Genomic DNA, 27051 nt, shown 5'->3' on the forward strand with positions numbered 1-27051 from the left:
CCCTCTCCCAAAGAAATATAGAGAATCTATTCTCAGAAATTGAACTACCAAATGGATTTCTTATGCTCGAAATATTTCAAATGATGCAACCAAAATAATTTCAAGTTCTTGACCAAAAATCTGTTTGTTGACTATTTCATGAAATCAATTCAAAATTGAAATTGAAATCATACCAAATCAGACCTAAGTTACATGCCTTTTGATACTTTTTACCCAGCCCTTCTCTTATCAGTAAAAATGTTTTGTTACATGCAGTGAGATTGTGGAAGAAAGTAGCCTTTACATCCTCCTGCTGATTAACATTCAAGTTTACCCCCAGCAACTTTGTTTCTCTCTTCTTTTAGACATTGAAATTTAGGACCTCTTCAAGTTCTTTGCTTTTTAATAAACAAGAGGAGAAAACATGGGGTTAAGATGTTGGCCTCGGCATGCTTTACAAGGTTCTAAAGAAGATTGTATTACTACAGCCTACTTAATGAAGACTTTTCTGGTAATAGGGCTCCAGAAGGTTGTATTACTCATCCTGACACCACATTGCATAGGTATATGCACAAAATTAGGGTGTATGAGGTAAAAGAAGCTTTAAGAAAGATGAAAGTAGGCAAGGCTCCTCGCCTAGACGGGGTCCCAATAGAGGTGTGGAAGAGCTTAGGAATTTGTGGTTTATCTTGGCTAACCAAGCTGTTTAACAAGATTATGAGTTCAAAGAAAATGACAGATGAACGAGGAGAAGCATTGTGGTCCCGATTTACAAAAATAAAGATGATATCCAGAGTTGCAATAATTATAGAGGCAAGAACTATGGGAGAGGGTTATTGAAACCCACCTGAGAAAGGAAACTACTATTTCGGAGAACCAATTTGGTTTTATGCTAGGAAGATCCACGATGGAAGCTATTTTACTTTTAGGTGACTAATGGAAAGATATAGAGAGGGCAAGAAGGATCTCCAGTGGTCTTTATTGACCTAGAAAAAGCCTATGATAGATTTCCTAGAGAGTTAATTTGGAAAATACTGGAGAAGCGAAGGGTGTCATGTAAATATGTGGACATTATTAAAGATATGTATGATGTAGTGACTAGCGTAAAAACTGTAGGCAGTCAAGATAGTGAATTCCCACTTACAATTTGGGTTACAACCATAGTTCGAAAACGAACTTGTCTCGTTTTGGTGTCTCGACCAGGTCGAGGCCATCTAAACCTTGACATTTCGCTGAAACATAGTATTTTTTTCTATTAATTTTTCTTGGGCATTTCAGGGTGCAAAAGGCCAAAATGAGTGAAATACCGAAACAAAATGATCGGATTAACCAAATTTTCAATGAAGCGGTGCATTTTTTAGACCGAAGTGAGCAAGATTCCAAAATGAAATGACCGATCGGTCGAAACATTGTCTGTTTTGGGTTTTGGCATTCGTATGATTCGTCTCAGGGGGTTCGAAATTACCAAAATTTCGCCGAGTTTTTTACCTATGGTTATAGTAAAGGTTTTGCACTTATCATGGATGATTTAACTAGAGACATACAAGATGAAGTTCCTTGGTATATGCTTTTTGTTGATGATTATGTTCTGATAGATGAGACAAAGGAAGGGATTATCACCGAGTTGGAGTTATGGAGATCCCGAGTTGGAGTTATGGAGATCTAACTTGGAATCAAAAGGTCTTAAGATAAGTAGAACATAGACGGGTATATGGTATGTAACTTTAGTGCCAGTAGGATGGCTAATAAGGTGATGAATATTGTTGAGAAGGAGATCCCACAAAGTGACTATTTTAGATATTTGGGCTCAACCGTAAATAAAGAAGGTGATAGAGGATGATGTTGCCCAGAGGATTAAAATAGGATGGATGAAGTGGAGAGATGTGTCTGGAGTTCTGTGTGATAGGCGTATTCCTTTAAATCTTAAAGAAAAATTTTATAGGATTGTCATACGACCAGCTATGATGTATGGTGCGAAATGTTGGGCAGTTAAGAAGAGTCATATAGATAAACTAAGTGTAGCAGATATGAGGATGCTGAGATGGATGTGCGACAAAACTAGGAAGGATAGTGTCACACCCCTATCCCGACAAGGGATAAAATACAATATCAGGGTGTGATTGGGGTGACACGCGTCATCCCACCTCACCGCCAGGATCTCGATCGATGGCCAACTCACGATCATAAACCAATATTATAATACAATAATATCAGAGCGAAAGATAAAGGAATATTACATTTCCAACGATCATAAAATAAGCGGAAGCGTTCTGATGAGTTACCTCATGTTCACACGGCTAAGTGATACATAAATAGTTTGGATGGATATCCCGAATGACCATAGCATAACTACCCCAAAACAAGTATAATAATAAATATTTATCAAGGCACGTGGCCCCAAAAAAACAAAAGAAGGGAACAAGTCCCAGTATCAATACGCCGTGGCACAATCATCATGGGCAACCATCGCCATGATCCTCGCCACGGTCTCGGCTCCACGTAATCATACGCATCAAAATCTAAAAAGAATGTGTATACGGGGTTAGCTCCACCGAGCTAGTGAGAGAGAAAAGGGGATGCACAATCACACAATCACAAATAGTCCATGGTGCATGCTATTATTAATTCATTTACCACCTAACACACAATGCTAAGTCAATGGGTATATGCTCATCTAATAACTCGGGAAGACATTGTGGATCCTTCCATTCTCACCACAATGCAACCTCAATTATTACTATGGAGCCCGCGCCGGTCGTAGTCATCACCACCCTGCAGGCGGCACCCGATAACCATTACTACCCCGGCCTGGCCTCTCTAACTCTCCACAGCAAAGAGTGCTCGGCTACCCAACACCTAAACCCCGCTGTTGGTAAGGGTCGTAGCATGGAACCGAGCCATTTACCACCTAACACACAATGCTAAGTCAACGGGTATACGCCATCGATAACTCGGGAAGACATTGTGGATCCTTCCATTCTCACCACAATGCAACCTCAATTATTACTATGGAGCCGCGCACGGTCGTAGTCATCACCACCTGAGGCGAGACCCGATAACCATTACTACCCCTGGCCTGGCCTCTCTAACTCTCCAGCAGCAGTGCTCGCTACCCAACACCTAAACCCCTGTTGGTAAGGTCGTAGCATAGGAACTGAGCCTAACACGATATACTACATGAATCCTATCGTGTTGAGAGGTACATCCGGGTGTGTCAACGTCCCATTCCATCTAACACCGGGTACCAAGACAACACGGCGCATACAGAAAGAATGAGATGCAATATACAATTCCACGCACGGGGTTCCGGTGCATACTTCCCGACGCGTAACCCAACACAAATTCATATCATCCAAATCATCATCATCGAATAAGAATAAATGCAAATATGCAATCATGCTTGAATGATAATGTCACAATATAATTCATAAATGCATGAATAAGCAATAGTAAACAAGCTCAAACAATCACCCAAACCCACTCACCAATTACTTCAAATGGAGTTTGTATAAGCGCAACGATTCCCGCTCAAAATCACCCCATTGCACATATGTTGGCGCCATGGAAGTGAATAAGAGTGTGAGAGAGTGTAGGGAGGCCTCATAGAGAAACCCCACCGTTTACATAAGTTATAAGCCTTAAAAACTGCATCGGAGGCAACGTCGGACTCGGCAGGCCTGCCTCCGACCTCGCCTCCGACCTTCCTGCGGGCTCGGGACACATCGGAGGCAAACATCGGACTCACGATCTTGCCTCCGATGCAACCCAGTGTGATTTCAAGGTCTTTAAAAGCCCAGGGTTGTCCCATTTGGTTCTCTAAGCCTCGAGGACTAGGGAGGGTGTCTTGGAGTCTATTTGGGTCTTAGAAACACCCAACATTCAAAGATTTAAGGGGGTTTAAAGGATCAAAAGCTCAAAAATCCAGATTTGGGGTTTTCTTTGGTGGTTAAGCTTTAGAATCAAATAGATTCTGAGAGGTCAAACTAGAGGTCTTTATAGGATTGTAATGAAAATGGGATAGCATCCTACTGGGGAAACTACACGTGGCTCGAGCTAACCCTTTGGGTTTCAAAAGAAATCCCCATCTTGGGGCTGCAACCAACGAACCACCCAAGCTCAAACGAGCAAGGGGGAAGAGAGAAAAATGGGGGAAAAGGGCACTTGGCTTACCTGGTTTGGAGGTACACACGAGGTGCCCTCTTTAAAGCTCCAAACCCAGCAGCCGTTTCCTTCTTCTTCTTCCCTTCCTTCTCCTCCTTCTCCTCCTCTCTTCAAAGCTCTCCTCTCCTTTCACGATTAGGTTAGGAAAGAGAAAGAAAAAAGAAAGACTAAGGAATAGTCTTACCCCTCTCTCTCATATAGACTTCACATTTATTGGCCTATTTGGATAAGGCCTCGTAAGTGTAACCTAGGGTCTATTTGGGTAGGGTGGAAATGGCAGGCACCAATAGCACCTTAGCCACGGGTCTCACCCACTGAGGGTCCTTGTTAGCGGCATTGGATGCGTGGTCGGAGGCGACCGAGTAACCTTGCCTCCGATGCGAGTAGGAAGGTGGTTCCCACCATAAGAGGTCGGGGCCTTTGGACCACACGCCGAGGGCTTTGAGAGGCGTAAGCACACAACAAAATTTGGTCAACTACTTACCCCGACACGTCAAGGTGCAACCTCCGTGGTCCCGACTAGTTTCCACAGAACCTCGTACTATGGTCAATATAGCTGGGTTTGACCACCGTGAGAACAACTCACCGGCATACGTGGCGTGATAACTACACGTCACGGGAAGAATTAATAATTAATTATACTCCTGGGGTGCGGGTATAACATTCTCCCCACCTTACAAGAAATTTCGTCCCCGAAATTTGAGGCGCTAGGGTCTCAGTGATAAGGGCTGTTGGATAACAACATCCCAAGTCACCCACATCTTAAACTAAGTCAAAGGTCGGGTCAAGATCAGGCGGTGCCTACATGTCGCGTGAAGTCGGTTCCACAATTCTCTTTTCCTTACGGTCACATTACCACGGGTGTGGTTCACAATAACCCTAGGAAAACAGGGTTCCAACTACTAAGTTAAGTCTCAAGGAACAAAGGTTCCCTAGATCTTCCGGATCGGGTGATACCACTCTAGCCTTCGATCTCGGTCATTCTTGGGTTACAGGATTTAACTTGTCCGTGACCCAACATAGGGTTCACATTCTGAAGGCTTTCACATCCGGTTGTCTCATTACCTAACCCAACTTTAGAATGATTTGGAATATTGATGGAATCTCCTATTGTTCACTCCCGATGCGGAGGGAACGCATTTGGTGATCCATTACCCCATTCATATCTGTCGTTGGAGAAGGTTTTGTTACATCCTTCGTTTTAGCTTTCACAACCTTTAAACCTATAACACGGTTATCCACAGGAAAGAGTCCACATCGGTCCTCTTTCGAGAACCAACAACCTTTACTAGCTTTTGTCAAGTCGACTCTTCAGCGGTCTCCATAATTTAACCTATCCGGTCATTAAATTCATTATTCATTACCCTAAAGTTTGGTCGACCAAGGTCGGGGCTCCAGCTAGTTTCACGGCGAGGTCGAGGTAAGTCATACTTGTAGTACCCGGAGAATCACTCGTCACACAAGTCAAGGTTCTAAGGGATATCTATATATATTTATCACACCAATATGTAGGCATAGATTCAATAATTACATTCAAATCCCTATGGACATATCTGTCATCTAGGTCAATCCACAAGAACAAGAAGTTCTCGAGTGCGGTTCGCTAAGTCCTTTCTTTGGAAAGTCGAATCACGGTGTAGGACTTTCTCTTGAGTCTAAACAAGGTTTGGATGGACAAGTAAAGTCAAATAGAGTCATCGCTAGCGAGGTGTTATGAGTGACTTCCAAATACACGTGACCTTCGTGGCTTACTCGAATAAACAGCCCAAACCAACTTATTACTTTCCTTTCCTAGTACTACCCACAGGTTTAGATTCTACGCACCCCCTTAGGGTCTCTACCCGCATAGATTTAGGTTTCCCTATCCATAAGGTTTGAGTCCTTACATTCATAGGGTCTAAGGATCTTCATCCTCAAAGGTAACTCTTCTTCCTTTATGTAAGAGAGGAGTCACAAAGGTTACCAATGCCTGCTACTTTTTATTAGCTGGTCCGGTCGGGTACAAGTCCTAACCTCTTTCAATTTGAGGTATTGACTAGACTTAGGTGGTTCCCACCAATGGGTCACACAACGGGGTGTCCGATCTAGGGTATAGGCACATAATCATCACATATAAGTGTGGTCAAAAGGTCTCCAAAATAGGCTCAAAATCTTAAAAGAAAATCGGGTGGACTACATGGCGCGTCGGCGCTCGGGTGCGTTCGTGGCTCCTCCGTGAAAATAGGTAGAGCGGATTAACGGGCGGATGTAGAATGCAAATCCGTTCATTCGTCCGGTCTCGGAAGTCTCAAAGGCAGAGAGAGTTGAAGTCAAACGAATCTATGGATAGACCGCATGAGTGTGGATCCGTTCGTTGATCCGCATGTTTTAAAATGATAATTTCAAGTTTTGTGCGGAGCGGATTCACGGCAAGTGGATCCGTTCGTTCGTTTGTTCGTAGAATTTTAACAAAGCGAGCCACGAGTTTTAAAACTCATTTTGGCTTCAAAGAAAAGGACATAACCGTAGGGAGAAAAATCTCTACAGGGACTTCCGTTTAAGCTCCCCTTAGGTGGTTTCCTTGTAATCCTAAGCCTCAAGGTTCAACTCTTACTTATTCATGATATGACTTTCTTCTCATTCCTACTTTCTCTTTCTTGGATTTGGGATGAATCATCTCAAGTTGTGATTCATGTCTTGATTTTGCTTGTAATCCCATGGCCATGTACACCAAATTCATACCAAACCGATTGGCGAAACTAGGGTTTTAGGTGTAAATCAAGTCCTATTTGATCGATGACACTAAGTTGTTGGATCTTTGTTTGATTATTGCATCTTTTATAAATTTTCAAGTCTTTGCGCATTTTAGAGACTGTTGCTATGTTTGTCAAGTCTAGTTGAATTTTACTAGGATTATATTCAGGTTTTGATTGTGGTAAAGTTATCAATTCACAATATTTTGGGAAAACTCTCCAAGTTCAAATCTAATTCTTTTACATGCCATAAAATCTCATAGAAAATTATCACATTGTCTTATCTTCAAACATATTTCCTTGTATACATGATTGTTGATAAAATCCTTAGAATCTTTCCTCTTCTCTTTTGCCATATTTGATTCGGTCTTACTAGATAGGGCTTAGCTTACATTCTCGAGTTGTCACAAATCATATTTACTTGTTTCCTAAGATTCAAACTTCCAACCACAAAATCTGAAAATTTTCTTTGAAGTTCAAGGCATGCTCCATGATTGAATAAACCTATTTCTTGCTTGAACCCATTGTTTTGTATAAAATATTACTTTTTAGGCATATTATGACCATGAATCTTCATTATTTATCATGTCATTCACATAATGGCCATGCCTTTCCTTTTTTTCTCCAACTTCTTAGATCACGATTGGATAAAAATCAGAATTTTTTAGCCTAAGAATTCTGCTGTAATTTAATTTGCTTTGAAAGGAAAATCAGGGCTAGGTTTTGAACCTCATAACTTTACATTGATCATCTACTTAGGCCTTAACATTCAAGGTACTAATTTGCTATCTATTTGACTCTTGGTTGCAGGTTAAAACAATTAATGGCTCCAAGAACACAGCGTGCATGCGTTGAACAAGTTGCACCAGCTGTGCTAGATCCACTATAGTTTCAAAAGATAGAGGACCAAGAGCTTTACCAAGACTACTTTCGCTAAAAAATATAGTGGAAGGGCGGAATGTAGTATTGGATGATCTCAAAGCTTACATGGTGGGGGCGAGATTCGAGGCATTGGGGTGGACCAACATTCTCAACCTTCTGAACCATACTACCCAAAACTCATTCTCTATTTCTATGCAAATCTGAACACCGGGAACCCGGGCACACAAAACTATCGGGTTGTTTCATATGTCGAGGGTTCCTATAGCCTTCATTGCGCACAGTTGGCCTGGTGTTATCAACGTGTCCATTGGAGGAGCAAGGACCTATTGTTCACTTGAAGGAATTCCTATACCTTAATCAAGTGGGAGGTATTGACATTCGACGACCATCGCGGCTGAACTGCGAGTGGTGGATGGCTTCGATGAGGTCACGAAGCAACTCTCCAATCAGACTTGGCACCTGAGGGTATCGAGAGAGGGGTAGATGACATCGACGACTTTCTTGGTCGCGATGGTGGCGGTGGTGCAATGTCTAGCTCGCTTTCTCTCAACAATTAAAGTTATCCCGGATCAGTTCTTATAGTTCTTGTCTTAGGATGAACAACTGGGAACTTTTAGAAATGGTAGACTTGTATATTTAATCGAGATGAACAGAATCAAATGTTTTGAGTTGGAGCAGATGAGATCTTGTATTACGAGTTGGGAAAGGCACAGTTATGCGAGCGGAGAGTCCGGAACAATTATGGTGTTTAGATTGGTATCTTTTGATTGAGTAGGATGGAGTCATATGTTTTTGTTGGAATGGATGAAATCATGAATATTGAAATAAGAAGGATATGGTTCCTTCCGGGAAGATTTGGAACAACTTGACATTTCTAATTAATCTTATATATATCTTTATGTACTTGCTTAATTCTCTCTTGTTTAAATCATTGTTGATAATTATGCTTGGTTATAATTGGTTCATTATTGTTTATGAATTTTAACATATAGTTACTCATTTATGACCTACCTAAGGCTCAACCAAGCAATTTCAAAGTTGTAGCTTAACACCTATGGTTCAAGTCCTAAGTGCCATGTTGCCTATTATCTTCTAAGTTTTTGTTTCACCACAATCGGTCTTCTCCTATGTCGCACATAATCATTTATATTCTTGAAGATTTTTAGTTTAGAACCTAATTGTGGAGAGTAAATCAAGAGTCCGCGAGGCGTGGTCGGTCGCAGAGCATCATTGCTCGATACCATGTTATCACACCCCTATCCCGACAAGGGATAAAATACAATATCGGGTGTGATTGGGGTGACAGCGTCATCCCACCTCACCGCCAGGATCTCGATGCGATGGCCAACTCACATCATAAACCAATATTATAATACAATAATATCGAGTGCGAAAGATAAAGGAATATTACATTTCCAACGATCATAAAATAAGCGGAAGCGTTCTGATGAGTTACCTCATGTTCACACGGCTAAGTGATACATAAATAGTTTGGATGGATATCCCGAATGACCATAGCATAACTACCCCAAAACAAGTATAATAATAAATATTTATACAAGGCACGTGGCCAAAAAAAAAAAGAAGGAACAAGTCCCAAGTATCAATACAGCCCGTAGGCACAATCATCATGGGCAACCATCGCCATGATCCTCGCCACGGTCTCGGCTCCACAAGTAATCATCCGCATCAAAATCTAAAAAGAATGTGTACACGGGGTTAGCTCCACCGAGCTAGTGAGAGAGAAAAGGGGATGCACAATCACACAATCACAAATAGTCCATGGTGCATGCTATTATTAATTCATTTACCACCTAACACACAATGCTAAGTCAATGGGTATATGCTATCGCAATAACTCGGGAAGACATTGTGGATCCTTCCATTCTCACCACAATGCAACCTCAATTATTACTATGGAGCCCGCGCCGGTCGTAGTCATCACCACCCGCAGGCGGACCCGATAACCATTACTACCCCGGCCTGGCCTCTCTAACTCTCCACAGCAGGGTGCTCGGCTACCCAACACCTAAACCCCTGTTGGTAAGGGTCGTAGCATAGGGCGAGCCATTTACCACCTAACACACAATGCTAAGTCAATGGGTATATGCTATCGCAATAACTCGGGAAGACATTGTGGATCCTTCCATTCTCACCACAATGCAACCTCAATTATTACTATGGAGCCCGCGCCGGTCGTAGTCATCACCACCCGCAGGCGACCCGATAACCATTACTACCCCGGCCTGGCCTCTCTAACTCTCCACAGCAGGAGTGCTCGCGCTACCCAACACCTAAACCCCTGTTGGTAAGGGTCGTAGCATAGGAACCGAGCCTAACCACGATATACTACATGAATCCTATCGTGTTGAGAGGTACATCCGGGTGTGTCAACGTCCCATTCCATCTAACACCCGGTACCAAGACAACACGGCGCATACGAGCAAGAATGAGATGCAATATACAATTCCACGTACACGGGGTTCCGTGCGACTTCCCAGACCGTAACCCAACACAAATTCATATCATCCAAATCATCATCATCGAATAAGAATAAATGCAAATATGCAATCATGCTTGAATGATAATGTCACAATATAATTCATAAATGCATGAATAAGCAATAGTAAACAAGCTCAAACAGTCACCCAAACCCACTCACCAATTACTTCAAATGGAGTTTGTATAAGCGCAACGATTCCCGCTCAAAATCACCCCATTGCACATATGTTGGCGCCTATGGAAGTGAATAAGAGTGTGAGAGAGTGTAGGGGAGGCCTCATAGAGAAACCCCACCGTTTACATAAGTTATAAGCCTTAAAAACTGCATCGGAGGCAACGTCGGACTCAGCGGCCTGCCTCCGACCTTGCCTCCGACCTTCCTGCGAGGCTCGGGACACATCGGAGGCAAACATCGGACTCACGCAGTCTTGCCTCCGATGCAACCCAAGTGTGATTTCAAGGTCTTTAAAAGCCCAGGGTTGTCCCATTTGGTTCTCTAAGCCTCAAGGGACTAGGGAGGGGTGTCTTGGAGTCTATTTGGGTCTTAGAAACACCCAACATTCAAAGATTTAAGGGGGTTTAAAGGATCAAAAGCTCAAAAATCCAGATTTGGGGTTTTCTTTGGTGGTTGAAGCTTTAGAATCAAATAGATTCAGCAAGAGGTCAAACTAGAGGTCTTTATAGGATTGTAATGAAAATGGGATAGCATCCTACAAGGGGAAACTACACATGGCTCGAGCTAACCCTTTGGGTTTCCAAAAAGAAATCCCCATCTTGGGGCTGCAACCAACGAACCACCCAAGCTCAAACGAGCAAGGGGGAAGAGAGAAAAATGGGGGAAAAGGGCACTTGGCTTACCTGGTTTGAGGTACACACGAGGTGCCCTCTTTAAAGCTCCAAACCCAGCAGCCGTTTCCTTCTTCTTCTTCCCTTCCTTCTCCTCCTTCTCCTCCTCTCTTCAAAGCTCTCCTCTCCTTTCACGATTAGGTTAGGAAAGAGAAAGAAAAAAGAAAGACTAAGGAATAGTCTTACCCCTCTCTCTCATATAGACTTCACATTTATTGGCCTATTTGGATAAGGCCTCATAAGTGTAACCTAGGGTCTATTTGGGTAGGGTCAAACATGGCAGGGCACCAATAGCACCTTAGCCACAGGGTCTCACCCACAAGGGTCCTTGTTAGCAGCATTGGATGCAGGGTCGGAGGCAGCCAGTAACCTTGCCTCCGATGCGAGTAGGAAGGTGGTTCCCACCATAAGAGGTCAGGGCCTTTGGACCACACTTCGAGGGCTTTGAGAGGGCAGTAAGCACACAACAAAATTTGGTCAACTACTTACCCCTGACACGTCAAGGTGCAACCTCCGTGGTCCCGACTAGTTTCCACAGGCAACCTCGTACTATGGTCAATATAGCTGGGTTTGACCACCAGTGAGAACAACTCACCGGCATACGTGGCAGTGATAACTACACGTCACGGGGAAGAATTAATAATTAATTATACTCCTGGGGTGCGGGTATAACATTCTCCCCACCTTACAAGAAATTTCCCCCGAAATTTGAGGCACTAGGGTCTCAGTGATAAGGGTTTGGATAACAACATCCCAAGTCACCCACATCTTAAACTAAGTCAAAGGTCGGGTCAAGATGGCAGTGCCTACATGTCGCAAAGTCGGTTCCACAATTCTCTTTTCCTTACAGGTCACATTACCACCTGGGGTGTGGTTCACAATAACCCTAGGAAAACAGGGTTCCAACTACTAAGTTAAGTCTCAAGGAACAAAGGTTCCCTAGATCTTCCAGATCGGGTGATACCACTCTAGCCTTGAGTACTGGTCATTCTTGGGTTACAGGATTTAACCGTCCATGACCCAACATAGGGTTCACATTCTCGAAGGCTTTCACATCGGTTGTCTCATTACCTAACCCAACTTTAGAATGATTTGGAATATTGATGGAATCTCCTATTGTTCACTCCCAGACGGAGGGAACGCATTTGGTGATCCATTACCCCATTCATATCTCGTTGGAGAAGGTTTTGTTACATCCTTCGTTTTAGCTTTCACAACCTTTAAACCTATAACACGTTATCCCACAGGAAAGAGTCCACATCAGTCCTCTTTCGAGAACCAACAACCTTTACTAGCTTTTGTCCAAGTCAACTCTTCAAGCAGTCTCCATAATTTAACCTATCCGGTCATTAAATTCATTATTCATTACCCTAAAGTTTGGTCAACCAAGGTCGGGCTCCGCTAGTTTCACAAGAAGGTCGAGGTAAGTCATACTTGTAGTACCAGAGAATCACTCGTCACACAAGTCCAAGGTTCTAAGGGATATCTATATATATTTATCACACCAATATGTAGGCATAGATTCAATAATTACATTCAAATCCCTATGGACATATCTGTCATCTAGGTCAATCCACAAGAACAAGAAGTTCTCAGGTACGGTTCGCTAAGTCCTTTCTTTGGAAAGTCGAATCACGGTGTAGGACTTTCTCTATGAGTCTAAACAAGGTTTGGATGGACCAAGTAAAGTCCAAATAGAGTCATCACTAGCTTGAGGTGTTATGAGTGACTTCCAAATACACGTGACCTTCATGGCTTACTCAAATAAACAGCCCAAACCAGCTTATTACTTTCCTTTCCTAGTACCTACCCACAGGTTTAGATTCTACGCACCCCCTTAAGGGTCTCTACCCGCATAGATTTAGGTTTCCCTATCCATAAGGTTTGAGTCCTTACATTCATAGGGTCTAAGGATCTTCATCCTCAAAGGTAACTCTTCTTCCTTTATGTAAGAGAGGAGTCACAAAGGTTACCAATGCCTGCTACTTTTTATTAGCTGGTCCAGTCGGGTACAAGTCCTAACCTCTTTCAATTCGAGGTATTGACTAGACTTAGGTGGTTCCCACCAATGGGTCACACAACGGGGTGTCCGATCTAGGGTATAGGCACATAATCATCACATATAAGTGTGGTCAAAAGGTCTCCAAAATAGGCTCAAAATCTTAAAAGAAAATCGGGTGGACTCACAAGCGACGTCAGCACTCCGGGTGCGTTCGTGGCTCCTCCGTGAAAATAGGTAGAGCGGATTAACGGGCGGATGTAGAATGCAAATCCGTTCATTCGTCCGGTCTCAGAAGTCTCAAAGGCAGAGAGAGTTGAAGTCAAACGAATCTATGGATAGACGCATGAGTGTGGATCCGTTCGTTGATCCGCACAGTTTTAAAATGATAATTTCAAGTTTTGTGCAGAGCGGATTCACGACAAGTGGATCCGTTCGTTCGTTTGTTCGTAGAATTTTAACAAAACAGAGCCACGAGTTTTAAAACTCATTTTTGGCTTCAAAGAAAAGGACATAACCGTAGGGAGAAAAATCTCTACAGGGACTTCCGTTTAAGCTCCCCTTAGGTGGTTTCCTTGTAATCCTAAGCCTCAAGGTTCAACTCTTACTTATTCATGATATGACTTTCTTCTCATTCCTACTTTCTCTTTCTTGGATTTGGGATGAATCATCTCAAGTTGTGATCATGTCTTGATTTTGCTTGTAATCCCATGGCCATGTACACCAAATTCATACCAAACCGATTGGCCGAAACTAGGGTTTTTAGGTGTAAATCAAGTCCTATTTGATCGATGACACTAAGTTGTTGGATCTTTGTTTGATTATTGCATCTTTTATAAATTTTCAAGTCTTTGCGCATTTTAGAGACTGTTGCTATGTTTGTCAAGTCTAGTTGAATTTTACTAGGATTATATTCAGGTTTTGATTGTGGTAAAGTTATCAATTCACAATATTTTGGGAAAACTCTCCAAGTTCAAATCTAATTCTTTTACATGCCATAAAATCTCATAGAAAATTATCACATTGTCTTATCTTCAAACATATTTCCTTGTATACATGATTGTTGATAAAATCCTTAGAATCTTTCCTCTTCTCTTTTGCCATATTTGATTCGGTCTTACTAGATAGGGCTTAGCTTACATTCTCTGAGTTGTCACAAATCATATTTACTTGTTTCCTAAGATTCAAACTTCCAACCACAAAATCTGAAAATTTTCTTTGAAGTTCAAGGCATGCTCCATGATTGAATAAACCTATTTCTTGCTTGAACCCATTGTTTTGTATAAAATATTACTTTTTAGGCATATTATGACCATGAATCTTCATTATTTATCATGTCATTCACATAATGGCCATGCCTTTCCTTTTTTCTCCAACTTCTTAGATCACAATTGGATAAAAAATCAGAATTTTTTAGCCTAAGAATTCTGCTGTAATTTAATTTGCTTTGAAAGGAAAATCAAGGGCTAGGTTTTGAACCTCATAACTTTACATTGATCATCTACTTAGGCCTTAACATTCAAGGTACTAATTTGCTATCTATTTGACTCTTGGTTGCAGGTTAAAACAATTAATGGCTCCAAGAACACAGCGTGCATGCGTTGAACAAGTTGCACCAGCTGTGCTAGATCCACTATAGTTTCAAAAGATAGAGGACCAAGAGCTTTACCAAGACTACTTTCGCTTAAAAAAATATAGTGGAAGGGCGGAATGTAGTATTGGATGATCTCAAAGCTTACATGGTGGGGCAGAGATTCGAGGCATTGGGGTGGACCAACATTCTCAACCTTCCTGAACCATACTACCCAAAACTCATTCTCTATTTCTATGCAAATCTGAACACCGGGAACCCGGGCACACAAAACTATCGGGTTGTTTCATATGTCAAGGGGGTTCCTATAGCCTTCATTGCAGACAGTTGGCCTGGTGTTATCAACGTGTCCATTGGAGGAGCAAGGACCTATTGTTCACTTAGAAGGAATTCCTATACCTTAATCAAGTGGGAGGTATTGACATTCTGACGACCATCAGGCGGCTGAACCTGCGAGTGGTGGATGGCTTCGATGAGGTCACGAAGCAACTCTCCAATCAGACTTGGCACCTAGAGGGTATCGAGAGAGGGGTAGATGACATCGACAGCTTTCTTGGTCGCGATGGTGGCGGTGGTGCAATGTCTAGCTCAGCTTTCTCTCAACAATTAAAGTTATCCCGGATCAGTTCTTATAGTTCTTGTCTTAGGATGAACAACTGGGAACTTTTAGAAATGGTAGACTTGTATATTTAATCTGAGATGAACAGAATCAAATGTTTTGAGTTGGAACAGATGAGATCTTGTATTCTGAGTTGGGAAAGGCACAGTTATGCCGAAGCAGAGAGTCTGGAACAATTATGGTGTTTAGATTGGTATCTTTTGATTGAGTAGGATGGAGTCATATGTTTTTGTTGGAATGGATGAAATCATGAATATTGAAATAAGAAGGATATGGTTGCCTTCTGGGAAGATTTGGAACAACTTGACATTTCTAATTAATCTTATATATATCTTTATGTACTTGCTTAATTCTCTCTTGTTTAAATCATTGTTGATAATTATGCTTGGTTATAATTGGTTCATTATTGTTTATGAATTTTAACATATAGTTACTCATTTATGACCTACCTAAGGCTCAACCAAGCAATTTCAAAGTTGTAGCTTAACAGCCTATGGTTCAAGTCCTAAGTGCCATGTTGCCTATTATCTTCTAAGTTTTTGTTTCACCACAATCAGTCTTCTCCTATGTCTGCACATAATCATTTATATTCTTGAAGATTTTTAGTTTAGAACCTAATTGTGGAGAGTAAATCAAGAGTCCGCGAGACTGTGGTCAGTGCAGAGCATCATTGCTCTGATACCATGTTGTCACACCCCTATCCCGACAAGGGATAAAATACAATATCAGGGTGTGATTGGGGTGACACGCGTCATCCCACCTCACCGCCAGGATCTCGATGCAGTGGCCAACTCACAGTCATAAACCAATATTATAATACAATAATATCAGAGTGCGAAAGATAAAGGAATATTACATTTCCAACGATCATAAAATAAGCGGAAGCGTTTACAGTAGTTACCTCATGTTCACACGGCTAAGTGATACATAAATAGTTTGGATGGATATCCCGAATGACCATAGCATAACTACCCCAAAACAAGTATAATAATAAATATTTATACAAGGCACGTGGCCCCAAAAAAAACAAAAGAAGGGAACAAGTCCCAAGTATCAATACAGCCCGTAGGCACAATCATCATGGGCAACCATCGCCATGATCCTCGCCACGTCTCGGCTCCACAAGAATCATCTCGCATCAAAATCTAAAAAGAATGTGTACACGGGGGTTAGCTCCACCGAGCTAGTGAGAGAGAAAAGGGGATGCACAATCACACAATCACAAATAGTCCATGGTGCATGCTATTATTAATTCATTTACCACCTAACACACAATGCTAAGTCAATGGGTATATGCTATCGCAATAACTCGGGAAGACATTGTGGATCCTTCCATTCTCACCACAATGCAACCTCAATTATTACTATGGAGCCCGCGCCGATCGTAGTCATCACCACCCAGAGGCGGACCCGATAACCATTACTACCCCCGGCCTGGCCTCTCTAACTCTCCACAGCAGAAGTGCCTGCTACCCAACACCTAAACCCCCGTTGGTAAGGGTCGTAGCATAGGGAACTGAGCCATTTACCACCTAACACACAATGCTAAGTCAATGGGTATATACTACTGCAATAACTCGGGAAGACATTGTGGATCCTTCCATTCTCACCACAATGCAACCTCAATTATTACTATGGAGCCCACGCCGGTCGTAGTCATCACCACCCAAGGGACTCCCGATAACCATTACTACCCCCGGCCTGGCCTCTCTAACTCTCCACAGCAGCGAGTGCTCTCGGCTACCCAACACCTAAACCCCTGTTGGTAAGGGTCGTAGCATAGGAACGAGCCTAACCACGATATACTACATGAATCCTATCGTGTTGAGAGGTACATCCGGGTGTGTCAGCGTCCCATTCCATCTAACACCCGGTACCAAGACAACACGGCGCATACTGAAAGAATGAGATGCAATATACAATTCCACGTACACGGGGTTCCGGTGCAGACTTCCCGGCACCGTAACCCAACACAAATTCATATCATCCAAATCATCATCATCGAATAAGAATAAATGCAAATATGCAATCATGCTTGAATGATAATGTCACAATATAATTCATAAATGCATGAATAAGCAATAGTAAACAAGCTCAACAATACACCCAAACCCACTCACCAATTACTTCAAATGGAGTTTGTATAAGCGCAACGATTCCCGCTCAAAATCACCCCATTGCACATATGTTGGCGCCTATGGAAGTGAATAAGAGTGTGAGAGAGTGTAGGGAGGCCTCATAGAGAAACCCCACCGTTTACATAAGTTATAAGCCTTAAAACGCATCGGAGGCAACGTCGGACTCAGAGCTCCTGCTCCGACCTTGCCTCCGACCTTCCCCGCAGCTCGGACACATCGGAGGCAAACATCGGACTCACGCAGTCTTGCCTCCGATGCAACCCAAGTGTGATTTCAAGGTCTTTAAAAGCCCAGGGTTGTCCCATTTGGTTCTCTAAGCCCCAAGGGACTAGGGAGGGGTGTCTTGGAGTCTATTTGGGTCTTAGAAACACCCAACATTCAAAGATTTAAGGGGGTTTAAAGGATCAAAAGCTCAAAAATCCAGATTTGGGGTTTTCTTTGGTGGTTGAAGCTTTAGAATCAAATAGATTCAGCAAGAGGTCAAACTAGAGGTCTTTATAGGATTGTAATGAAAATGGGATAGCATCCTACAAGGGGAAACTACACATGGCTCGAGCTAACCCTTTGGGTTTCCAAAAAGAAATCCCCATCTTGGGGCTGCAACCAACGAACCACCCAAGCTCAAACGAGCAAGGGGGAAGAGAGAAAAATGGGGGAAAAGGGCACTTGGCTTACCTGGTTTGAGGTACACACGAGGTGCCCTCTTTAAAGCTCCAAACCCAGAGCCGTTTCCTTCTTCTTCTTCCCCTTCCTTCTCCTCCTTCTCCTCCTCTCTTCAAAGCTCTCCTCTCCTTTCACGATTAGGTTAGGAAAGAGAAAGAAAAAAGAAAGACTAAGGAATAGTCTTACCCCTCTCTCTCATATAGACTTCACATTTATTGGCCTATTTGGATAAGGCCTCATAAGTGTAACCTAGGGTCTATTTGGGTAGGGTCAAACATGGCAGGGCACCAATAGCACCTTAGCCACGTGGTCTCACCCACAAGGGTCCTTGTTAGCGCATTGGATGCGGGGTCGGAGGCAGCAGTAACCTTGCCTCCGATGCGAGTAGGAAGGTGGTTCCCACCATAAGAGGTCGGGGCCTTTGGACCACACTTCGAGGGCTTTGAGAGGGCAGTAAGCACACAACAAAATTTGGTCAACTACTTACCCCTGACACGTCAAGGTGCAACCTCCGTGGTCCCGACTAGTTTCCACAGGCAACCTCGTACTATGGTCAATATAGCTGGGTTTGACCACCAGTGAGAACAACTCACCGGCATACGTGGCAGTGATAACTACACGTCACGGGGAAGAATTAATAATTAATTATACTCCTGGGGTGCGGGTATAACAGATAGAGTAAGGAATGAACATATTAGAGCTGAGTTGGGGGTGGCCCCGATTCATGATAAGCTACGAGAGAGTCATTTGAGGTAGCATGGTCCATGTCCAACAGAGGCCTTGGGATGCACTAGTACGGAAGAGTGATTTGATTCAAATTGAAGGGACTAAAAGAGCCAAGGGCAGGCCTAGACTAACCATAGGAGAAGTGGTGAGGAAAGACATGTATAGCTTTAGGCCTAGTATCATGTATGACGTCGAATAAAGCTGACTGGAGAGCAAGGATCCATGTGGCCAACCCCATTTAGTTGGGATAAGGCTATGATGTTGTTGTTGTTGTAAAGAACAGAATACCTTATATAACAAAATCTTAAAAAATATATATATAAAAAAGGGGGAAAAAGGATGCTTTAATTGTAAGTGTTATGAACTCTATACAAATGGATGCCCTACCTCAAAGCCACCTGCTGAGATGGAAGAATGTACTATATAGATGTCAAATGCCACAACATCTTTCTGAACCAAAGGCTCTGAATGACAAATCTGTGATTGATAACAAGGGTCTTCTTCCTCTTGGATCTAAGAAGGTATCGATCATTAATCTCATATTGCAAGACCCATAATTAGGTCTGTAAAAGGGTCAGACTTTAACCAGATCTGTATCAATATTTGGTTTGTTAAGCCGATTACGGATATGTCAATATCTGGTCTGATTAACATGTGGACTGGTTAATAATGTCTTCTATCAGTCATATGAACAAGTATACATGTATATCTGATAATAATATATGCATATGGTTATATAAATCAACTAGATATACTAAGGATGGCGCATATAGCTTTTATAATCAGCAACGTATACGTATTAAAAATAAACAGGTTGGGTATCCAGTATTTTTAAAAATATAATTTGTAAGTATATTTTCATTTTTAATAATATAATTTGTAAGTATATTTTTATTTTTAATAATATAATTTGTAAGTATATTTTCAGCTTGTACAAACTACATAATCTGTACTCTTTCGTGTGTGTGGATGTGTACTGTGTTGTGTTTGTGTTTTTATCATCACAAGTATAAATAAGTACTACCATTACAAACATATATGATATACACAAGAGTTTGTTAGGTTGTTGATGTAGGACAAAACATGAAGAAAAGAGGCCAAAACTCTGTTCACGTCACAGCCTCTTATTTTGGCTTGGTGAGAACATTCCTTGAAGAATTGTGGGGGCAGATTAGTCTTTTAAGTATTAGTGATTCAAGTCCTTAAGTGTAAGGCAATTTTGTCATTCTTCTAAAGCTAATAAGTTGAACTGATGGGAAGCACAGGCTGGAGATTTCGGCTGCAGCAATTAAGTCATCCAAGTGGGTCCCACAAGGAGATTTGAAGACTTAAGAAAATTTAGAAGATTTTATTATGTTTCTATTTTATTTCAGTCCTAGTTAATTAGAATAGTTTCTATTTTCATGGTGCAACTTATTATGTTAAGTTTCTATTTCTCTTCTTACTTGAGGTGCAAGTATGCCTCTCCCCACAATTTACATAGATTGAATGAAAAATTTGCTTGTTATAAAGTATGATTGTTTTTCAAGTATGTGTGACTTGAAGGACTGAAGGAGCCTGACTGGGAGAGCCAAATCTATCTATCCTCCAACCTTCTATTTTCTATCTTCTCCATCTTCTCTGTTTCTCCATCGATTTCTGAGTGCTGCTGTGATATTGTGACTGCTCCAACCATTGAGAAGACCATCCGGGTGCTACCACTGCTGCTGCTGTTCTTCAATAAGGAGGATGAATCACTTTGCTGCTGCCTCTGCAATTCCAGATTTGGTGCTGTGACTTGTGGATATCATATCTCAATAAGTAACCATCAGTTTTGGTTGATTTTTGGAGCACACAACCTCCCCACCACCTCCTCCTCTCGACCGCAGTTTGAGAAGATTCTGCCGGCTAGTTAGGCCTGTAGGCTTAACCTTGTAATTTGGGAAATCTCTCATATCTCACAATTCAACCAGTACAATTGGCTGAGACTTTCAGCAGAGGGTTATCTCCACTCCTTCACTCGATCTGTACAGGAACTCAAGTCCAGCACTATTTGGAGGTTTTTCCATAACCTTCTATTTTGGTGTTTCACTGATATCTCCACATCAGGCCATCAGAACTGAACCAAATTTGGAGTCAAGCATCCCCTTACGCCAAGTTGGGTAACCATCACTTGGCTGGTTTACCTAGAAACCCTAATTTTCTAATTCTGAGTGTGTTCATATTTCAAATTTTTTGTGGGTTTTTGGGACTAGTATCCTAGTCTTACATTATTTGTCCCTCCCCCCAAACCCCCCCCAAAAAAAAAAAAAAAAATATTTTAATCCTTACTTGGATATCTGATATCTTGACGCAATATTTTGATATCAAATGGATCTGAATATCGATTAGCTCCATATGACCCATCAGATCTTAGATATCCAGTTAAATAATCAGAGAGAATACACAAATAGGTATACTTGGTCCATATTCAGTCCATCTAAAGCCCTAACCAAGATGGAGCTTATGCATCTACCACCTCAAATCAGACTTCCTGCACAATGAGGCAGGGCAAAAAAAAGAAGAAGAGCAGTTTCCTCATGTCCAACATCCTCAACTGCTATTAATGTTTAGAAAATAAAGACAGAAAGTTTAAGTAACTCCATCAAGTACTCAACCAAGACTAAGTCAACTTGATCATGGTCTGCAACTTTATTGCATCAAACCTGTAACTTAACCTTGCTTTTAAAAGTACAAACACTAACAAAAAATTGATTTTGAGATGGAAAAGTATCAAGAAGCATATTAAACTTGAAAATGGTTAAGAAGTGTAATATCATATAGATGTAGCAAAAACCAATAGTTGGAGTTTAAGACAGGATTAATGCCCACCTGTCGCAATCTTGTAAGGAGTTGAAATATGTGCATGAAATTATTCAATATGGTTCGATTTTCAACATATCTGCCAATTACAGAGCGCATCATATAGAAACTTGTCCAGGAACTGCTTAAACATAATACAAGAATTAACCAACAACATGAGAACACTTGTAAAGCAGCATGATATTTAGTAGTATCACAATCAATCAGAACTCTCACCCACTGGACTACCTATTGTGGGGAATCTTCAATTATTTTGGTCCTCTGGGGCTTTGTTCAATAGTCTTAAGAAACAGTTGAAGTACAGAAAGAAAAGATATACTCAAAAACAAGGAATAGAAAAGCTATAAGTATGGAAAGAATAGGAAAATTACCATATACCAACAAAAAATATTGTTGAACTTTGGCAGTGTTCGAGGTATATATGTTGTCATTGTTGGCAACAGTACATTGGTGTTGGCATTGGGATGTGTTGGAAGTGTTAAAGATGAGCTTGGGGTGATTTGCATGTGTTTGGTTGAGTTTTGATGCCCAAGGGCATTTTGGTAATTTTAATTTGGCCTCAATACAGTTGATGACGTGTTCAGTATGTGTTTGATGAGTTTCAGATGCTTTCGAGTTGATTCGGTATATATTTGATGTGTTTTTATGGCTTGAGGGTGTTTTCATAATTTTCTCTAGCCTTGACATGATAGGCATCGTGCTCGGGTGCGCATTGATGCAGTTGTTATATCTTGAATGAGTTCGGTAAGTTTGACATGTGTAGTTTACATGATGATGAGTTGCTTGTAGTTTTCAATATGGGTGTGGGTCCACATGAAGAAGCTGATGTGGCAAAAATCAAGGCCACATGGCCTGTGAAGAGGCTCGGGTTAGCAGCTGGGCAGCAGGGGTTCAGAGATGCATGATTGGGCATCGATGTCTGCTCGCATGAGCGTCAAAATGGTTCCATGGCACACACGCATGGGCAGCATTGGGCCATAAGGCCAAGGTCTGGGCAGCAAGGCACTTTGCCATGCACACATGCATAGGCAGCTGCAGGGGCTATGGCCTTTATATATAGCTCAAGTCATGCGTCAAGGGCAATATTGAGGCCTTGTGTGCAGGCAAGGGGCATGGTCACCGCGCGCACAGCCTGGCAATGCCAGACATGTGCACAAAGTCTTCATGCCTTAGTTTTTTTTGAAGCCTTTTGCCTCCAGAAGCTAATGGAGACCCATTTCCTACAGAGACCCATTAAAGCAAAATCACAAAACCGGTAACCCCAATAAATAAAGGTTAAAAGGCGGAGGGGCCTCGAAGAAATTTCACAAATTGGCACGGGGGCTCAGTGTAATTATGAACAGTTTGGTCCAATACAAGCGGACAGCCCAGATCGAACCACGTCGGCATAAATGCTGATCGAATGGTATGTGAGTGTGAAAGTGCGTCAGATCCAGGCACGGCCTTCATTATTGGGCAGCACAAATATGCCTTGGTAAGCCGTGATGTGTGGGAAATCTGTTTCGCTCGAGATTCCATTCCATGAGTTTTTATTGGTCGCACAGAGATGAAATTGAATGTGGCGTCACATCTGTCACTTTGTCAGAGGTCTGAGTTGATTGAGTGCTTGGTCAGTGTACCATGCACAGCACCCTAGATTCTTCTTTATGATCTGTCTATGGTTGGTAATGATGCTGCAAGCTTTGTCAGATCCGATGGCTCATGTCTCAGGCGCATGAATCTCGAGGATCCAACGGTCTTTATGGCAGCTGACAGTGTCGTGACGCTACATTGAGCACGACTTTAAATAGTGTGTTTCCAAATGTCACTAAAAATTGCTCGAAATGCTAGAAATGCCCCTGGAATGTCAAATGACCATAACTTTTAGCTTGGATTTGGGTGTTCCAAGTTGCAGATTTCTCACAAGAATGAGAGGAATTGGCTGGAATGGAGAGATAGAGCTCAAGGGTGACCTAGAAATTAAAATCTGAGGTTCTTTGGTGTTGGCGTCATTTGGAGGATTGGGTTCATCTTCTTCAAGCTTGATCACATCATTGAAGGTCTCAAGAGCATGGTGGAGCTTATGGTTCTTGTTATGTGTGGAGAACTTCAAGTGGCTAGCCCACTCAGGTGATTTCTTCCCAACTTTTACATTCTTAGATCCTAGATGGTGATGAATGTTATTGTAAATGCCTAGTTGATCTGAGTTGGGATTGGGATTTTATTTCAACCACTTTATTGCATTGTAATACCCTTATGAGTAGTTTCTCACTAGGTGTTTGATAAAAATCCTAGACGGACCTAGGTACTCATATTTGGGGCTGTGAGTGATTGGGGTAGTTGTCCTTCGTCTTTGTACGATCAAGGACTGAAGCCATATCTGTTGTTGCAGTGTTGGAGAGTATTTGTGCAAATATGCAACCCAATATGGGTATTGCACCGTGGATGTAGGGTTATTGCCGAACCACGTATATCTATGTGTTGTGGATCATCGCTTGTGTTTTGTGAAGTGTTGTGGTGTGTGCAGAGTGGGTGTGTTACTCCTGGTAGGCCTTCCTTACCAATCTTGGTGGAAGTCAGGGGTACACACAAACTCTAGCTGGCCAATGGGGTGCCCCAGCTAGTGGTGCTTACAGTTCACTTAGATCAGCTCTTGGCAGCCAGTGTGTGTGTGTGCAGTGATCAGTTGACTGTCAGTGGGACTTGGCTTTTGGGAACGAATTTAAAAGACTACTGATTCACCCCCTCTCAGTAGTAAAGTCTATTACAACAAATAGATTAAAAGAAAATTATTTAATACCATTAAAAGTATGGAAAAAACTTAAGGATTTCATGTTGACAGTTTAGAGAATCAACAACTTTCTTACACTCTTATATTTAATACTGTCTATTAGTTGTTAATGTCTATACTTGTCTTTTGTATCCGTCAAGCGGTTACATTGTCATTATATACAACTATGAAATTAATAAAAAAATATGTGCACCGATGGGAGAATTAGTTATATCAATTCCCTTGCTCTCTCTCTCTCTCTCTCTCCTATTCTTTGTATTCTTTGTCTTCCATTCTCTATTCTGTAGATTGAAACCTAGGCTAGAGTTCTTGTCACACAAACTCAGAAAAAATACAGACCACATTCATGTGATATTAAAAAGGGGGTGGAATTCTAAGTCATAATTTATAGTAAATATATTAATTTTTTTTTTGAAGATCGTATAAGGCATTGCAAGATTTTAGAGGTGTAAAGGATTGTAGTTAATGTACATCCCTAAAGCACTATGGCAGAAGGTGAGAGGAGAGGTGGGTGCTGATTCAAGAGGAATGTGGAAGTTTTGGTTCTAAAAAACTGGATGGATTAGCAGCCAGAAGAACATTTACATAGAAAATATTTACATATCCATGAACACAGGATAGAGGTGTAATATTTAAAACATTTATGAGATCAAATTCCTTGTTTTCAAAAGACTGGGAAAAGAAATGGTAGTAAAATATGAGGATGGGATGTTCTGAAATTAATAAGGGAAAGCTAAAGCAAGATCAAAGAGGCTTCCTTCAGTTGGTAGCCAAAGCTAGAGCTCAGGTTTTGGAGGAAAATTTTCATGGAATGAACAGATGAGGAGTAAAATCCAACATTAACAAAAAAAATTGTTGGAATATGTAAACCAGAATACCATGGGAGTATTCTGGTCTTTTTGGGGGTACTTTAATTCTTATGTTATTAGGTATTTCCTGCTGCTCTTATAGAGTCAGTTAGTTAGGGGTATTACTGTCTATTCCAGTCCCTATGTAATGTTCCTCTCTATTATAAATAGAGGGGCTTGCCTATCAATAAAACTAAGCTATTCCATTCTCTCATTCTCTCTTTCTAACCCACAATTATGCCAACATGGTATCAGAGCAGGTCTGATCTAGGTTAGAGAACAAGGAAAAACCCTCCTCCTTCTCTTCAATCGACTACTCCCTCCTTTCTCTCTTTCTCGGCTTCTCCTTCTTCTGTTTTTTTCTTCTTCTCATCCTTGTAAGGGGGCAGCACTAATGAGGTAATCAAAGCATCCAATGATTTAGTTGCTGCCCTCCTCCCATACTACCCTTTTTTTATTAAAAAATTCTGTTCGAAATCTGCTAGAACCATACCTGCGATATTAGAGCTTTCCAGAATTTTTTGGAGATCTGATTTCTATCACTAATGAGGGCTGATCCTCCATTGTTGGAGACTCCTATGCACCCTTTTCCAGCACTTTTCTACCCTATTCCATTGTCCTCCTTCCTTTTTTATTTTTTTTCCATCTTTAATTAACCTTTCTAGGCTTGATACCCTAATCGATCTCAACTTGTCAGGGTTTTTCAAAACCCTGACTCCAATCGATTTTAGGGTTTCTCTTTTCAGATGCAGCTGATTTTTTAGGGGTGATTCACTACTACTATTTGCCCTACTTGACCTGAATTTGGATCCTTTCTGATGGCTGGATTAGTTTCTACAGCAAAGCCTCCTTAACCTTCTAATTTGGTTACCTGCTAAAACCCTGACAATACCCTGACTCCAATCGAATTTAGGGTTACAGGTTTCAGCTTTTGCTGATTTTTGGAGGGCTGATTACTTCCATTACAAGGACCAATCGACCTCAATTTGCACCTATCCAAGCTTTTTTGAAGACCCCTACCCCAATCGATATCTTCTTTTCAGGGTTTTCTAAAACCCTGATAAAAATCGATTTGGGATAAGGATGTTTGTTGCTGTTGTAGTGCTTTGGAGGTGGGTCTAACATTACAAGAGAACTCTACTTCAACAGTTAATGGCTTGAAGAAGGTCTTTTTTGCTGCTGTAGTGTTGTAATACTGCCCTACTTTTCTGCAATTTCTGGAGTCTCTCCCTCTTGAAGAACAAGTCTCATACTAACTGGAGTTTGGTTGTTCACATTGGAGGTCCCATTCAAGCAAAACTAATCAACATCTATTGCAAGTCTACATCAGCAATTACAGCCCCCTTTCCCTATATCAATCTCAATTTCAGGGTTTTCCAAAACCTTGACTACAATCGATTCTAGGGATTGGGCTGTTCTATCAAGCTAATTTTTTTAGGAGAGTCTTATACATATCACAGGAGTATTCAACCCAAGTTTCAGCATCATTCATGGAGTTTTTTGAAAAAAAATTCAGGTTTCACTCTTATGGCTCGATTTCTTCAACTATCAACCTATTCTTTTATTAGTTCCTATGTGGCTGGCTGCTTCAACTACTATTGGATCTGTTGAGTTATTTATCTTACACTTGCTGGGTCTATTGAGCTTTACTACATACCTTGCTTGTTCTATTGAGTGGCTTCTGTAACCATGACTGGTTGATATGTTATTGCTGCCCTGTTCTTGAGATTGAGTATCCTACTATTGGAGATCGA

At 41.5% G+C, this 27051-nt stretch overlaps 1 protein-coding gene across 1 annotated transcript in view; it reads right to left on the reverse strand.

Annotated features, from left to right (window-relative positions):
* The window catches only part of LOC122639650 (ATP-dependent helicase rhp16-like), a 40069-nt gene that overhangs the window by 6126 nt on the left and 6892 nt on the right, over window positions 1-27051 (reverse strand). The window contains exon 7 of the mRNA XM_043832528.1: window positions 21689-21758. Coding sequence (XP_043688463.1) covers window positions 21689-21758 — 70 coding nt within the window. The remainder of the gene's footprint in view (window positions 1-21688; window positions 21759-27051) is intronic.

The sequence above is a fragment of the Telopea speciosissima genome, chromosome 9, assembly GCF_018873765.1.
Source record: "Telopea speciosissima isolate NSW1024214 ecotype Mountain lineage chromosome 9, Tspe_v1, whole genome shotgun sequence".
Classification (NCBI taxonomy): domain Eukaryota; kingdom Viridiplantae; phylum Streptophyta; class Magnoliopsida; order Proteales; family Proteaceae; genus Telopea; species Telopea speciosissima.